This window comes from Notamacropus eugenii, chromosome 3 (assembly GCF_028372415.1).
Source record: "Notamacropus eugenii isolate mMacEug1 chromosome 3, mMacEug1.pri_v2, whole genome shotgun sequence".
Taxonomy (NCBI): Eukaryota; Metazoa; Chordata; class Mammalia; order Diprotodontia; family Macropodidae; genus Notamacropus; species Notamacropus eugenii.
Window position 1 is genome coordinate 243,218,917 of NC_092874.1, and position 15,051 is coordinate 243,233,967.

Genomic DNA, 15,051 nt, shown 5'->3' on the forward strand with positions numbered 1-15,051 from the left:
TACCTCTGCTGTGTGCTACCAATGAGGTATTGGGCAAGTCACTTAACCAGTTTGTGCCTCAGTTTCCTACAAAATGAAGGAATTGATCTAGAGGGCTTCTGAGGTTTCTTCCAGCATTACTAGCAGCGTTATTTACATTTTAAAAATAAATGATTCAATTGAATCCATAGATTAATCTGTGTTATGGAAATCTTTATCAAATCATTCAGTCGCAAACTTTTCCCATCATATTGAAATACATGTAGCCACTTTAGAGAAAAGGAAAGCCAGTGGGTAGCCTAGGTTGGTGAATGAAATCCTCAGATTTTATCATTTGCAGTACATATACTCTACTTTGATACATGATGACTTTTTAAATTGGCTACTTTGTAATTTAAATACTTTTGAAAAAAGTTTATTGTTTAATAAAGTTAAGGTTATTTTTACCATAAAAGTTCCAAAATTGGAATGAAGACATCTTATGGGTCTACACAGGTGGAGCACCAGGGGCAAGAGTCAACCCAGGATAGTGGGAGAGGACTGGTTTGGGATTCAGGAAACATTGTGTGACTATTAAAAAGTTTCAAGAGACATAGTTTTGGGCTAACTTAATCATTTAATAATAAGGCCAGCATGTTATTAATAAAAGGCCATTTGTCTTAGACCAAAGATATCATGGGGGTGAGCTTACATCTTATATACCCTTCAAAGAGTAGGTGTCCCTGAGGGGTAGCAATCAACTCTGACTGGACAACATAATAGAAGATGAGCTGAGTGACATCATATCACCCTTGGGCTGAGAAACCATCTCTATACAACGTCCTTCAAGAAACTGAACTTTTAAAGTCAGGACTTTAGAAGAAGGAGAGAACTCTGAATCTCCCTAAATTATTGGTTATTAATCATTTCTCTCATTCCTCCATTTGATTCTATTAAGAAATATAGCCTCCTCAATGAATCACTAATGATATGACAAACACTCCATTAAAGGTTTCTAACTATGGGACTTATGAGAGGGAAAAAGGCAGAGATTGGACAGCCTTTGACAAAATCAGAAGGGGAAATTCCCTTTGACAATTAGACCTTATAGATAAAAGACGCAAGGGGAAAAAGTAAACAGCAAAATAAAATTGTCCATGTAAGACTCAGAAGTCTCATCTCATACAGCTGTCTGATTCTCCAGATACCATCTGATGTAGTCCTGTCATTTGGGTATGGTCTCAGAGCAGTTCTTCTCTGGCTCAGGTCTCTTGTAGAAATTTTCTTTTCTGCTAAAAATTTCCTACAAAATGGGTCTTAATATTATTTTAAACTTACTTTACCAATAACCAGGTCAAATAATGAAAGTTAGCTCAAACCTTTTTTCTATTACGAGAAAATTAAATTTGGAACCACTTAGACCAGGGATTTTACAATTTTAGGTTAACTAATTGTCATATTTAGGAAACTCAAATACAAATGGAAAAATTAGAACTTGGCATCATTCAGTTGGTTCTAGTTCTGAATATATTACTAGCTAATTAGTCAACCTGAGAAAGTAATTTAAACTGTCTAGCTCTCAGGTTTCTCATCTTTAAAATCAGGGGAAAGAAGAAGGGAGGACTAGGTGAATTCTAAGATCCCTGTCAGCTCTAAAATTATATTCAACAACCGCACATTCATTTGTCATACCACACATTAAGTGTAGTCAGAGGAAAGTCCACATTCAGGTTTCACCCTAAGGCATACTGTCAGATTCAAAGAGGAATCTACTCCTAATGAGAAAAGGAGAAAATGCAGAGGGCTGGGACTGGGAAGGCCATGAGGAGTCCCATGGAAATGGGAGAACAGAAGCATAGCTACCATAAAGAGAAGGGCCAGGACTCAAGTGAAACTGTTATGGCTGATTGAACAAAAAAAAGATTGGAACGGATGGTGTGGTGCTGAACTCTGTGCCTATCACTACATACCCAGAGGTGGTAATACTGCCTTGCCTTTTCTCCTCTTTTGCAATCCTAAAACCATTCTCTGTGGGTGTAGGAAAAATCTGTTTTCCTGTCTTTTGGTGAACATTTACTTTATCTTTATAAACAGTATTTATCACAGATGTTTACTAGTCTGGACTTACTCACTGGAAATGCATGTGGAAGAAAGCAATTGAGATAGGAGAGCAACGCTAGAGAAAGTATAGGAAGATCTAGCACGGAGGTGTTTTGCCAGACTGCGGCCTTTTATCAGGAGATTCCATGCTATAAAAGAAAAATAGAGGGAGAATTAGATCCTTTAATACAACTCCAATCTTTGTGTTGAGTCAGTAATAGTGAGGGAGGCCCAACAGAAGTGGTTGAGCAAGCATTCTTGACATAGCACCACCACACATGGTTATGTGAATAAGTCTTGAGTTATCAATGACTGATAAATAGATACAATGCAATAAATAGATATCTTGGAATCACATGATAAATTCCAAAAATCAGAATTAGACACAATTTAGTAGAAGTGACAATTTTAAGTATGATTTATTCTTCCCACGCCTTGGCCCTAAGCAGCTGACAGTGATTTTTAAAAACTGTCTTTGTAGCTGTTAGACATGGAGACCTAGAGAGAAGAGTCTAAATGCGATCAGGCCCAATTATTGGGAAATCCCAGTCACTAATCAATTAATTATTTCCCAAGTATCGGGAAATCCTATATAAACTAGCATAAAGAGGTTGTCACTAGTCTGATCAGATCGCCTTTTTTGTGTCTGTGGGATTGTTGGTGTTATTGACCCTTTGTACAGGAGACATGAAGAATAATCAGGCTTTGCTTCCTAGAGAGCTGTGCAATGGTGATGTGGGCTCTTGCCAAGTTTATCCATTTAGTAAAAGGTTATTAAATATTGTTATTGCTTGTGGCTGTTATCTATCTGATTGGTTTGATCTTTTCAATACATTTCTGATTTGTTTGTATATAGCTTGTTTGTAAAATCTTTGCATGTTATCTCTCCCATTAGACTGTGAGCTCCTTTCTGGTCAAGAACTGTTTTTTTTCCTTTCTTTGTAGCCACAATCAGTGCCTGGCACACAGTAAGTTTAATACATTTTCCCCATTTGCACATAGTAGGAGCTTAATACATTTTCATTGACTGATTGACTCCAGATCCTGAGCTTTCATTTAGGCCCTACCTAAAACAGGGAGAAAATCTTATTCTTTGACATTTTGGTTCATATTAAGATATTAGAAACTTACTGTGTTTTCATTTCCCAGATAATTCCTTTTAAAATTTGCATTTTAAAAGAGTCTGGTAGGATGTTGATGCTTATGGACACTAAAGGAATGAATTGCTAATGGTAGAATTTCTGGTATATGTGAGGATGGTGTTTTGGTGGCAGGATCCTTCTAGCAGCCTTAGAATCCTATCACATAGGCTGTTTACTATCCTGTGTATAGATAAGACCAGATCTGCCCGTACTTCCTAATTTCCCTATTTTTTTTTTTTTTTGCCTTTTGCTCATGACACAAATACCTACCCCCACTCCCCAACCTAGAGCTCTGGTGGGAGAGTGCTCCACCTAAAGAAAAGTTTCATTTTGGCTGATTAAAAGAAAATGGGAGAAAGATTAGACTAGTTTCAACTTTGTAATAGTTTGTTGGTCTTCCAGTGTGGCTATGAAGAAGAAAAAATTTCATTACTCAAGCAACTATACTACAAAGAACACTGGATGAAAAGGGAGCTTGGGACATTTTCCTTATCTATGAAAGGAAAAGGGTGATCTCTATGATCCTCTCTTACTCTAAACTTGTGTATCCTGTAACTCAATGGAGAATTCTTTTTTTTTCAGTGAATAAACATATTTTTCTCTCCATTCCACATTTCTCACTGCATTTGGGGCAAGGAGAGAAAGAAAAAGCTTTTGCAACAATTTATGCATAGTCAAGCAAAATAAATTCCTACATTGGCCATTTCTAAAAGTCTACGTCTCATTAAGAGGGAGAGGAGCATGCTTCATCGGTGTTCTGGCATTATTGCTAGTCATTGCATCAATCAGTGTTCTTAAATTGAAAAAAAAATCATCTTTACAAACTTTTTATGGGCTCAGCACTTCATCAGATGCTTTGGTAGGCTTTTAAAAATATATAAAGTATAGGGGCAGTGGATAGCTGGCACAGTGGATAGAGCAGCAGCCCTGGAGTCAGAAGGGCCCAAGTTCAAATCTGATCTCATACACTTGACACTTACTAGCTGTGTGACCTTGGGCAAGTCATTTAACTTCGACTGCCTCACCTACACACACACACATATATATATATATATATATATATATATATATATATATATATATATATATATATACACATAATATATATATGTGTGTGTGTGTGTGTGTACACATATGTGTGTATGTATGTATATTTATATATACATATGTATATATGTGTGTGTATAGTGGGTTTTACTCATGAGGAACTAACAGTTTAGTTACAGAGACAAAGCTGACACACATCAAATAGTAATAGGTAATTATAAAACAGTGGTGTGATTAGGTGCTAACCACCTAATTAAGTGTATAGTACAGACATATACTGTAGGATTTTAGTTGAGGAGATCTCAATGGAATTGAAGTAGGGAAGAAAGGTTTTATGGAAAAAGTCTGTGTTGAGCCAGGTCTTGATTAACAGGGGACTTGGATGCTTGAAAAGGAGAAGTGTTCCAGTTAAGGGAAATAACGTGAGTATTTTGGGAATTGTGAAAAGATGGTCTAGATTCATTAGAGTTGAGCGTATTAGAGTATATCAGAGAACAGTAGGTATAAGGTTGAATAGCAGGGTGGGATCAAGATGTATGGGATCTTGAAAACCAGGATTTAGTTGTATCATTTAGAAGTTTAGACTTGATATAAAATACAGGAGCTATTGAAACAGAGAAATAATGGTAAAAGTAGCTCTAAGTTAGAAGATCCTAGCTGTGCTATACAGGATGACTTGGAGGAGTTGGGAAGAGACTTGAGTCAGAGTATTTGGTTAGGATGCTTTGGTAGTAGTAATTCAAATGTGAGATTAGGGTGATGACAGCAAGTTTGTTGTTTTTTTTGAAGGAGGAATCGGTAGAGTTGGCTCCTGAATGTATATAATACAGAGAGGAAAGACAGAAAAAAATTAGTCCCAAATGATTGTTTCCCAGACTTTCCAGATTGGGAGTGCCCATTGAAATGAGAACAATTTCCATGAGGGAAACTGTTACCATTGGCAGAGATGGAAAATTGAGAATGGAAAAATGTTGTGAGTTCTGCTTTGGATGTGTTGACTTAGAAGATAATCAAATGGAATGTCCAATGAGGAGTTGGAACGACAGGATAGGAGTTGGAACATGAATGAGGGAACAGAACTCAAGAAATAAATTTTGCTGTCATCAGCTTAGATCTAGGAGATAGTCATGAGAAGAAATGAAACCTCAGAGAGAGGGTAGAAAAATAAAGAGCAGAGGACCAGAGATTAAACTTTGGGGTAAGTGGGCAGAGATATTCTCAGTTAGGAAGAGGAAGAAAAATCAACAGTTCAGAAATGTCAGCGATATTTCATGGTTTCTTTGATAAAGCAAACAAAAAGCAAAACACTTGAATAATTAAGAGATTCTCATAAAAATAAATATGCTGTTGGACTGAGATCTTATTTATTGAATTTTAACCAAGGCTAAAAGTACTGGTTTTTAATTCATTATATTTATTGCCATTTTTATCATTCCTGATAATGTTATTAATATAAAAGGATCAATTTAAGTGAAGAAAGTTTAGTTCTTCCTGTTGACATCCCCTGAAAGGTTCTATTGGCACATCTCAGGCAGGGATACATCTGTAAAAGAATACATGTGATAGTGTTCCCAGAGTAGGGAGACTGGGTTAGTAGGTAAAGAACTAAGCATTCTACAATTCTTACCAAGGTAATGAAAGCTCAGTTAATATCACCCTTTTTGCTATACTCAGGTAAATGAGAGAATGTTATGGAAAGGAATATACTACAAGGAAAAGGAGAAACAAGTTGTTTTGAAGTGGGTTACAAACTGATAAGTAGTTTGAGAGATACATGGAATTTGTTTTTGGGTTGTGTTTTTGGTTTTGGGGGATTTTTTTTAGCTTTTTGAAAGATTGAGATATTGGTAATGGTTGATAAGAAACTAACAAACCAGTATCTGCCAGATGGTCCTTAATGATTTGCTGGGGGTTTGATATAGGGTCAGTCCCAGTGAGATGCATCTGGACCATTAAGCAAAGCTTAAACCCTCTGCAGTAATCATAGATAGCTGTTGCCAGCCTTCTTGGGTACTCCCCATTTGTACCCCTTAACCTCAGGTCTACTTCTGATTTGGGGAATGCATTGTTAAATCTTGGGCCAGTCAGTATTAGAGATAGGACGGCATGTGGGAAAATGCTAACATCTTTTTATGAAGATATTTATTCAATAAATATGAGTGACTGCTATGTGTAACATACCTTGTCTGTTACAGCTGCTTGTAATGTCAATGAATGAATGAATGAATGAATACAAAAATGAATAAATAGCTAACATTTATATAGTAACTTAAGGTTTGCAAAGGGCTTCATATGTTATTTCATTCTATGCTCACAACAAACTTGGGAGATAGGTAGCATTATTATCCTCGTTTTAGAGATGAGGAAACTGAGGCAGAGAGAAATTAAGGGACTTGCCCAAGGTCACTTGTAGCTCTTAAGTATCTGGAGCAGACTTGAACTCATGTCTTCTTGGCTTAAGTCCAGTACCACCCACCTACCTCTTCTATCAAGAAGCTTACCTTATAGGGGGCAAATGAGATAAATACACAAATAATTCTGGTACAAAATAAAGAACCGAAGTCCCTATTAGTCTTGATGGATGAGATCAATGTCACACCTCCAGGTCATAAGGTAATACAGAGAGAAGACAATCAATCAATCATTTATTAAGCCCCTACTATGTGCCGAGCACTGTGCTAAGTGCATTTTCTAAATATTATTTCATTGGATCCACACAGTAACCCTTCAAAGGAGGTGCTGTTATTATTCTGAGTTTACAATTGAGGAAACTGAGGTAAACAGAGGCCACATATCTCATAAGTGCTGAGGTTGGGTTTGAACTCAGATCTTTCTGACTCCAGGCCCAGTACCCTAACCACTGTGCCACCAGGTGCTTGTGAAAGACCTTAAAAGAAGAAACATGTTGAACTTTATTAGATACTGAAAGCTTTTGCTGAGCTCCATAAAGAGCTTTTAGGAGTTAGGATCCAGGGACGCCATGAACCAACTCTGGCCACCCAAAAGGATGGCATCTATTTATTGGTTCCAATTCCTTGTGCTCCATACCCTAGGATGGTTTAAGTTTGGCATCCTAATATGAAAGAGTATCATGGGCTAGCTTGTCTTTTCCTCTAAAATCTTATAATTGAATAGAGTTTGGACTGACCATGGGTCCATGAATGTCCTTTCAGATTTGATACTCCCTACTGTTGATTCACTTGGGCATGTTCCATTATATTCAGGTTGCGTAAGAAGTGCATTGATATACTTTCTGTTGTTATATAGCTTCACACTGAGAATGGTTAGTAGAATAAAAGTCCCATCAGAGATCTAGAACCATCTTTGTTGGTTGTATGTATTAGTTTGATTCTCCTCAGATCTGCACTACTCTTTCATACTCCTAAAATATGACAGTCCTAGTCCATGCCTAAAACTGAGACACTTCCATGATGAAACTAGCAATGACAACAGGCCAGCATGGTCTGGGTATAGCAGTCCTCAAGAGGAATGCTTCAGGGAGTGAGCGGTCAAAAGCTTGGATAAGCAAATGGGTCAGTTATCAAGAGTAGTTCACAAGCAAGTGTGGGCCAGAGGCAATAAGAAATCATCAGTGGTGTCATCTAAGATATTTAGAGAGGGAAGGTATCAGATATAGGGTCACGATGGATGATGAGAAATGAAGAGGTAGCTGCCTTCCTTAAATGGAGGTTCTGGAAGGAGCTCTCCACGTCCCCCTTCTCTAATCAGAGGGAGGAGGTACTGATGAATTGCCACTGACCACCAGGGAGTCCAACCTCCCACAGTCATGATAAAAGTGTAGTAGATGGATCAAGGACCAGTGGAGAATCCAACATACAGTACCTGTCTCCTTTGGACCTAGAAAAGCCAGCAAGCTATCTTTTTATACTGTATTGTTATTCATTTTCTTATTCTAAGCTGTCTATATTTTTCCAGGGCATTTTTTCCATAGAATAAACTTTTTTTTAGTTAACTGCATGTCTGGTCTACCTCTGCCCAAGGAAAGCTGTGGTCACCATGACTTTGAACACTGCTTAAACTTTAAGCAAGGGAACAAATTGATGTGGAATTGATGGTCAAAAAGGCTTCTATAATTCCCATATTGCTGTAATGAAACATTTTTCTTCCTTAAGATGCCAAAGCCCTTATTTATTACTGTGTAAATCACAAGACCCAGAATTTATGTTGTTCGGTACAGTCTGCTTAGGGCCAGCTTATCTTTTTTCACCAAACATCATCTCTCTAAGTAGAAATACAATGCCCTGGAAAAATTTTGGAATCTCAGTCTACATTTCTAAAAGTAGTATTTCACAGGATCTGTTTGCTCTGAGTTTCACAACATAAAATTTTATGTCTGCTCTATTCGGGAAACAGTCACCACAGGAAAACTTGATGAGTATTTATAGGAGTATCATGCTCAAATTTCTGGGAAGCCTCCTATAAACTTATTTTAAAATGAATTTTTATGGATGCCTTTTGTTTTACATTACTAATCATTTCTGCATGTAGCAGACCGCCCTTCCAGAAAAACAAATTCAGCAAAAATAACCAAAAGAACAGCCATGCATGGTAGTTTATGCAACACTCTGTTTCATTCCCCATCTTATTGCTGAGAGGAGAGAGTCATGTGTCCTTATTGTCTAAGATAGGGGTGGGGAACCTGGGGCCTTGAGGCCACTTGTGGTCCTCAAGTGCAACCCTTTGAATCCAAACTTGACAAAACAAATGCCCTTAATAAAAGGATTTGTTCTGTAAAACTTGGACTCAGTCAAAAGGCCACACCCAAGGACCTAGAAGTCCACATGTGACCTTGGGGCAGCAGGTTCTCCATCCCTGGTCTAGGCTCATTATAATTACCCAGAGCTTGGCATTCCTTTTAGTGTTCTTTTCATTTGTCTTCATTATATTCATTGTGAATATGGTGCTCCTTATTCTGCTTACATTGTCCTCCATCAATTCATACAAGTCTTCCCCTATTTCTCTGAATTTCTCATAGGTGTGAATATAATTTTTTAATGTACAATATCATTCCAATTATGTACAATAATTGGTCCCATCATTTTTCTGCCCATGGACTGCTCAATGCACACCAAGTAATAGACGCCTACTGCATTCATTGGTTAGGTCAAGTCCTATAATTAAATTCCGGGCACATGTGGAAGATCCACAAATTGATTCAAGTAATGGACTAAACAGAAATGAAGGAATGATCTGTCAAGGAGAGAAGACATGGAAAACTGCTTGGAATAAATTTTAACTTTTCCCTTTCTTTCTGTTGACAAATTGTCAGATCCCTTCACCAGCAGACTTTGTTGTAATCATGAACTGACCATTTCAAAAAACACTAAGTATTTCCTGGGAGTCCCTAACCACAATGGAACATTTGGGACATGACCAGTCTCAGATGAGAGAGTATTTATTCCTTCCAGTTTTCATGTCCTTATGTGTGAGAACCAAAACATATTTTTAGGGATAGGTTCTGAACCCATAATTTCATTGGCATAAGGAGTTCCCAGATGAAGAAATTCATACTCATATTCATCACTTCCTACTACATCCTAATATTTCATTACATTCCTATACCTTAATTTCTTCAACCCTTCCTCCATGGATGGGTGCCCACTTTTGTTTCCAGGTTTTTGCTACCACAAAGAGTTCCTTTTCTTTTCACCTTTGACTTCCTGAGAATATATGCTTATTAGTGAAATAATTGATTCAAAGATTATTGACAGCTGGATGGTATCTCTTGTCTATAGAGTGCTAGATTTAGAATCAGGCAGAACTGAGTTCAAATTCTGCCTCAGACTAGGCGTGTGAACCTAGGCTTAACTTCTCTCTATTTCTGTTGGGCATGGTACCTTTCTTCCAGGGTGGTTGTGAAGATCAAATGAGATAACATATGAAAAACACTTTATAAACCTTAAAGTGCTGCGTAAATTATTATTATCGTAGTCAAGCCATGAACTCTTCCCATCCTTGTTCATCTTTTCCACTTTTGCACAGAGAAAGATGAAACCTCAGAGTTGTTGTAATTTGCATTTCTCTTACTGTTAGTGATGTGGAACATGTAGTCATATGATCATTTATAGTTTGCAAATTTTTTCAAAATTATTTGTTCATATTCTCTGAGCACTTGCCTATTGGGAAAGGAGCCTTTTGTAATTAACATGGCTTTGCTTACATTTGGTGAAATACTGTTTTACATGTCACTAAATATACTTTTCTGAATTTTTTAGATTAATTTGTGCCTTCATTACAATTTCAGTTCAAACATACTTTTGGACAACCAGTTTCAACCCAAACTAAAAAATTTTGTCACAGCCCACCTCCAACCTCTCCTAGAAAAACAGAGCTCCACTATAAATATGGAAAGCAGCAGGAATAAATACCTATGGTACATGCCAGAAGAATATATAAGACAAAGAAGACTGTCCACCAAAACTGATGTCTACAGCTTTGGAATTGTGAGTGTCCACCTTCACAGGGGTTCTTAATTTGGGGTTTATGAATTCATTTAAAAAATATATTTTGATATTTATATTTCATTTTCCTACCTTCCAGGAAAGGGAGAGAGATATGAACAATTTTCTAACCGCTTGGGAAAAACAGAAAGGACTTTCACTTTAAGCTAATTGCTTTTGCTGTGCACAGTCTTTAGTGTAATAATACCCCTGAGTTATAGAGCATGAACTGCTTTAGTAAGAATGGATTCATTGTCAAAGATTATAATTCAAGGAGCATTAGAACCTAGACTGATTTAAATTTGTCCTCCTCTAGGTTATAATGGAAGTTCTAACAGGTTATAAAGTGGTGCTGGAAGGTCCAAAATATGTTCGACTGGTAAGAATTACATCTACCCGTGTATCTGTCTGTTGGTCATATTCCTAATGAAATCGTACAAAAGATCTTTGTGTCCCTTTTTCTCCTCAGAGAGACCTCCTTGTAGAACTGATGGAGAAGAGAGGCCTTGAGTCATGTCTCTCCTTACTAGATAAAAAAATAAATCCATGTCCTCAGAATTTCTCCTGGAAATTATTTACTTTAGCAAACCAATGTGCAGCTTCCCGGGCAAAGTTAAGGCCAACGATGGATGAAGTGAGTATTCTTGGGATGCTTTGATTCAAGACAGAATATAGAACTGTGTTATCCCCAGGGCAGTCCTGTTGCATTAGATAGGGCACATGTTATTAGAATAATTTTATTGATGAGAAAGCCAGTCAACAAGCATTTATTAAGTATTTGCCAGGTATGGTGCTAAGCTCTGGGGATGCAAAGAAAGGCAAAAACCTGGTTTTTATCCTCAAGGAGCTGGTATTGTAATAGAGGAGATAGCATGTAAACAATATTGTCCATATCAGATAGATGCAGAGTAGATGGAAGGTAATCTTAGAGGGCCTTTAAGATGGTAGTCTTATCTACTGTACTGTACTATATTACTTCTCCCTGGAAAAAAACTCAGATGGAGGAAATATGTATCCAAATTGAAGTTTTTATTAGAGAAGTCAGTTAAATATTCTCTGTCCAGAAAGCGCTCACTTAATGAAGGTAAATTAATCCCTTTCTGGTAAAAAAAATGATTAATTTTATTATAGTAGCAGCCATTTGTTAAATAACAAATGAGATGCTGAAATTAATATAGTAAATTAATGTGGTATTTGGGCATTAGTAGAACTGGGAAAAATCTTAGAGATAATCTAATTCCATTTACTTCATTTCATAGATGAAAATGAAGACAAGTTTGGATAAAAGGCCACAAGGCTATAATGATTTGTTGCATTGCACAAATCAATCAGTTAATAGGCATTTATTAAGTATCTCACATAAGTCAGGGAAGCTAGGTGGCGTGGTGGATAGAGTCCTGGGCCCGGGGTCAGGAAGACTCCTCTTCCTCAGTTCAGATCTGATCTCAGACACTTACTAGCAATGTGACCCTCGGCAAATCACTCCCTGTCTGTCTCAGTTTCCTCATTTGTAAAATGAGCTGGAGAAGGAAATGTCAAACCACATCAGTCTCTTTGCCAGGAAAACCCTAAATGAAGAGTTGGATGTGACGGAAGGGACTAAACAGCAACAACCACTTATGACTCTGGCACTGTACTAGGCACTGGGGTTACTGAAGCAAAAATTGTATAATCCCTACTCTTGAGAAACATGTTCTACTGAGGGAGAAAACATGTACATATATCAGCATATACAAAATTATTACAAGGTAGTTGAAAGAGAGGAAAAATTTTATACAGATTGTGGCATTTGAGCTAATCTTAAAAGACGTCTGGAATTAATTCTAAGAGGTGGAGGTGAGCAGAGAGTGTTTTCTAGCAATGAAGCACACAGAGATATCCAGAGATCTGGCACCTTAAAAAAAATTGGCAGAGGAGACTATATGGTATAGAGGATGGATCAGGAATCAGAAAAGATGGAATTTTCCACTTTTTGAACTTGGGAGAGGCATTTCCCTGCCTCAGTTTCTTTATTTGTGAAATTAGGGGTTTGGATAAGTTCTAGCTCGAAAATTCTTTGAGTAAACACGTTTTGTGAAATTTAATAAAATTACTTTTACTTTAAAAAGGAATATCAGTTCTTAAACTTTTGTTTTTTTTTTTTAAATTAGGTTCTGATTGCCCTTGAAAGTACTTACCCTATCTTACATTTTGCTGAAGATCCTCCCAAGTCACTGAAGTCCTTCAGGTCTCCTTCGCCCCTTTTCCTTGATCACTTACCCAGCATTCCCATGGAAAATGATGAAAGTCAGGATTGTTGCTCACCTCCTAAAGAAAAATTGGATAAAGATAGATTTGCTCAGAAAACTCCTTTAGAGTGTAGCCAGTCTGAAGTCACCTTTCTGGGCCTTGACAGAAAGGCCGTGGGTAAAGAAAAGGCCCATGTTTCCAAAGTCCCTATGACTCCCTGGGAGGACAACTTCTCATCAAACCATACACTTCCACCCGAGGACTCAAGAGTTTGTTTTATGAGTATGGATCTTTCCTCAGAGTCTAGAAGTCCTGTTTTGAGCAGGGTAGTGGAACCTAGTTCCTTCTCAGAAATCCATAGGGATAAAGATGAAAATTTGAAAAGAGATGACTTTTAAAAATATTTCATCATCAGATTGAAAAAATGAGACAAGTCCTGCATAGTGATGACAATAAACCATTGTTTTGTAAGGAAGCAGTAATGTCTACAGAGCTAAGACCAAGAGAAGAGTTGAATCTGATGAATCCACTCTCTGGATTTTTCAAGGTCATACTTTTTTCAGTATGGTTTATGTTTTGGGGGTCTTGTTTTGTTTTCTTACTTTATTAAAAAACCTGATTTGCATTGACAATTGCCTCAACTTCTACCAGACTAAAAGAGAAGAGAGATATGTTTAGAGCCATATATAATCATTCAGAAGGGCAGCTAGGTGGCACAGTGGACAGAGTGCCTATCCTGGAGTCAGAAAGACTCATTTTCCTAAGTTCTAATCTGGCCTCAGACACTAACTAGCAATGTGACCTTGGGCAAGTCACTTAATTCTGTTTGCCTCAGTCTCCTCACCTGTGAAATGAACTGGAGATGGAAATAGCAAAACACACCAGCATCTTTGCCAAGAAAACCCCAAATGGGGTGACAAAGAATTGGACATGACTGGAAAGTGACTGAACAACAACCCCATTCAGATTGAGGAATTCTAGCTTAAGCAAACCATTCAATGGATGGAAACTGGTTCTTCTCCCTTCCTCTTGAAACTTTCAAGGCCAGGTTATCTCAGAGCCTCAATTGTCTTCTGCCTTCCTCTCTGTTTCATTATTTTGTTTTATGTGTTTGTTAAAATGTTGTTGTACTATGCCCAAAGGGCTGTAAAACTGTGCCTACCCTTTGTTCCAGCAATACTAAGTTTGTATCCCAAAGAAATTTTTTAAAAGGGGAAAGGACCTATTTGTACAAAAATATTTTTAGTAGCTCTTTCTGTGGTGGCAAAGCATTGGAAATTGAGGGGATGCCCATCAATTGGGGAATGGCTGAACAAGTTGTGGTATATGAATGCAATAGAATACTAATTGTGCTATAAGAAATGATGAGCAGGAGGATTTCAGAAAAATCTGGAAAGACTTACATGAACTGATGCTGAGTGAGGGGAGCAGAACCAGGAGAACACTGTACATGATAACAGCAGCATTGTGGGGTGAACAACTGTGAATGACTTAGCTCTTCTCAGCAATACAGTGATCCAAAACAATGCCAAAGGACTCATGATGAAAAATGCTATCTGCATCCAGAGAAAGAATTGATGGAGTCGGAATGCAGATCAAAGAATGCTAATTTTCACTCTCTTTATTTTTTTGTGTGTGTTTTTTTAATGTGTCTTCTTTTACAACATGAATAATATGGAAATATGTTTTGTATGATTACACATGTGTAACCTATATAAAATTGCTTGCCTTCTTAGGGAGAGGTGAACAGGGAGAGAGAAGTAGAGAGAGAATTTAAAGCTCAAAATTTTAAAAAATGAATGTTAATTATCTTTACATGTAATTGGGAAAAAAATAAAATATTTAAAAAATAAAATGTTGTATCCCAAGTGCAGATAATTTCATACTTAAATTGTTAACTATCATAAGATGGTAGATTAGAGTTGGGAGGGACTTTTGAAGTCATTGAATACAATCCTTTCATTTTACAGATGAGAAACTGAAGCACAGAGAGGTCATGCATGACTTCTGTAGGGTTTGTAAGTATTTTAAGTAGAATTTATACCTAGGTCTTCCTGATTTCAAGTGTAGTTCTCTGTCCACTAGTTCATGTTGCTTCGAACTAATATCTGTTA

At 37.2% G+C, this 15,051-nt stretch overlaps 1 protein-coding gene across 2 annotated transcripts in view; it reads left to right on the plus strand.

The window, feature by feature from the left end:
* IRAK3 (interleukin 1 receptor associated kinase 3) overlaps positions 1–14,792 on the plus strand; it is a 99,126-nt gene extending 84,334 nt beyond the window's left edge. For both annotated transcript variants that reach the window (XM_072655285.1, XM_072655284.1), the window contains exons 9-12: positions 10,513–10,711; positions 11,025–11,087; positions 11,178–11,342; positions 12,859–14,792. In XM_072655285.1, coding sequence (XP_072511386.1) covers positions 10,513–10,711; positions 11,025–11,087; positions 11,178–11,342; positions 12,859–13,335 — 904 coding nt within the window. In that variant the 3' untranslated portion in view covers positions 13,336–14,792. The remainder of the gene's footprint in view (positions 1–10,512; positions 10,712–11,024; positions 11,088–11,177; positions 11,343–12,858) is intronic.
* The last annotated feature ends 259 nt before the right edge of the window (positions 14,793–15,051 follow it).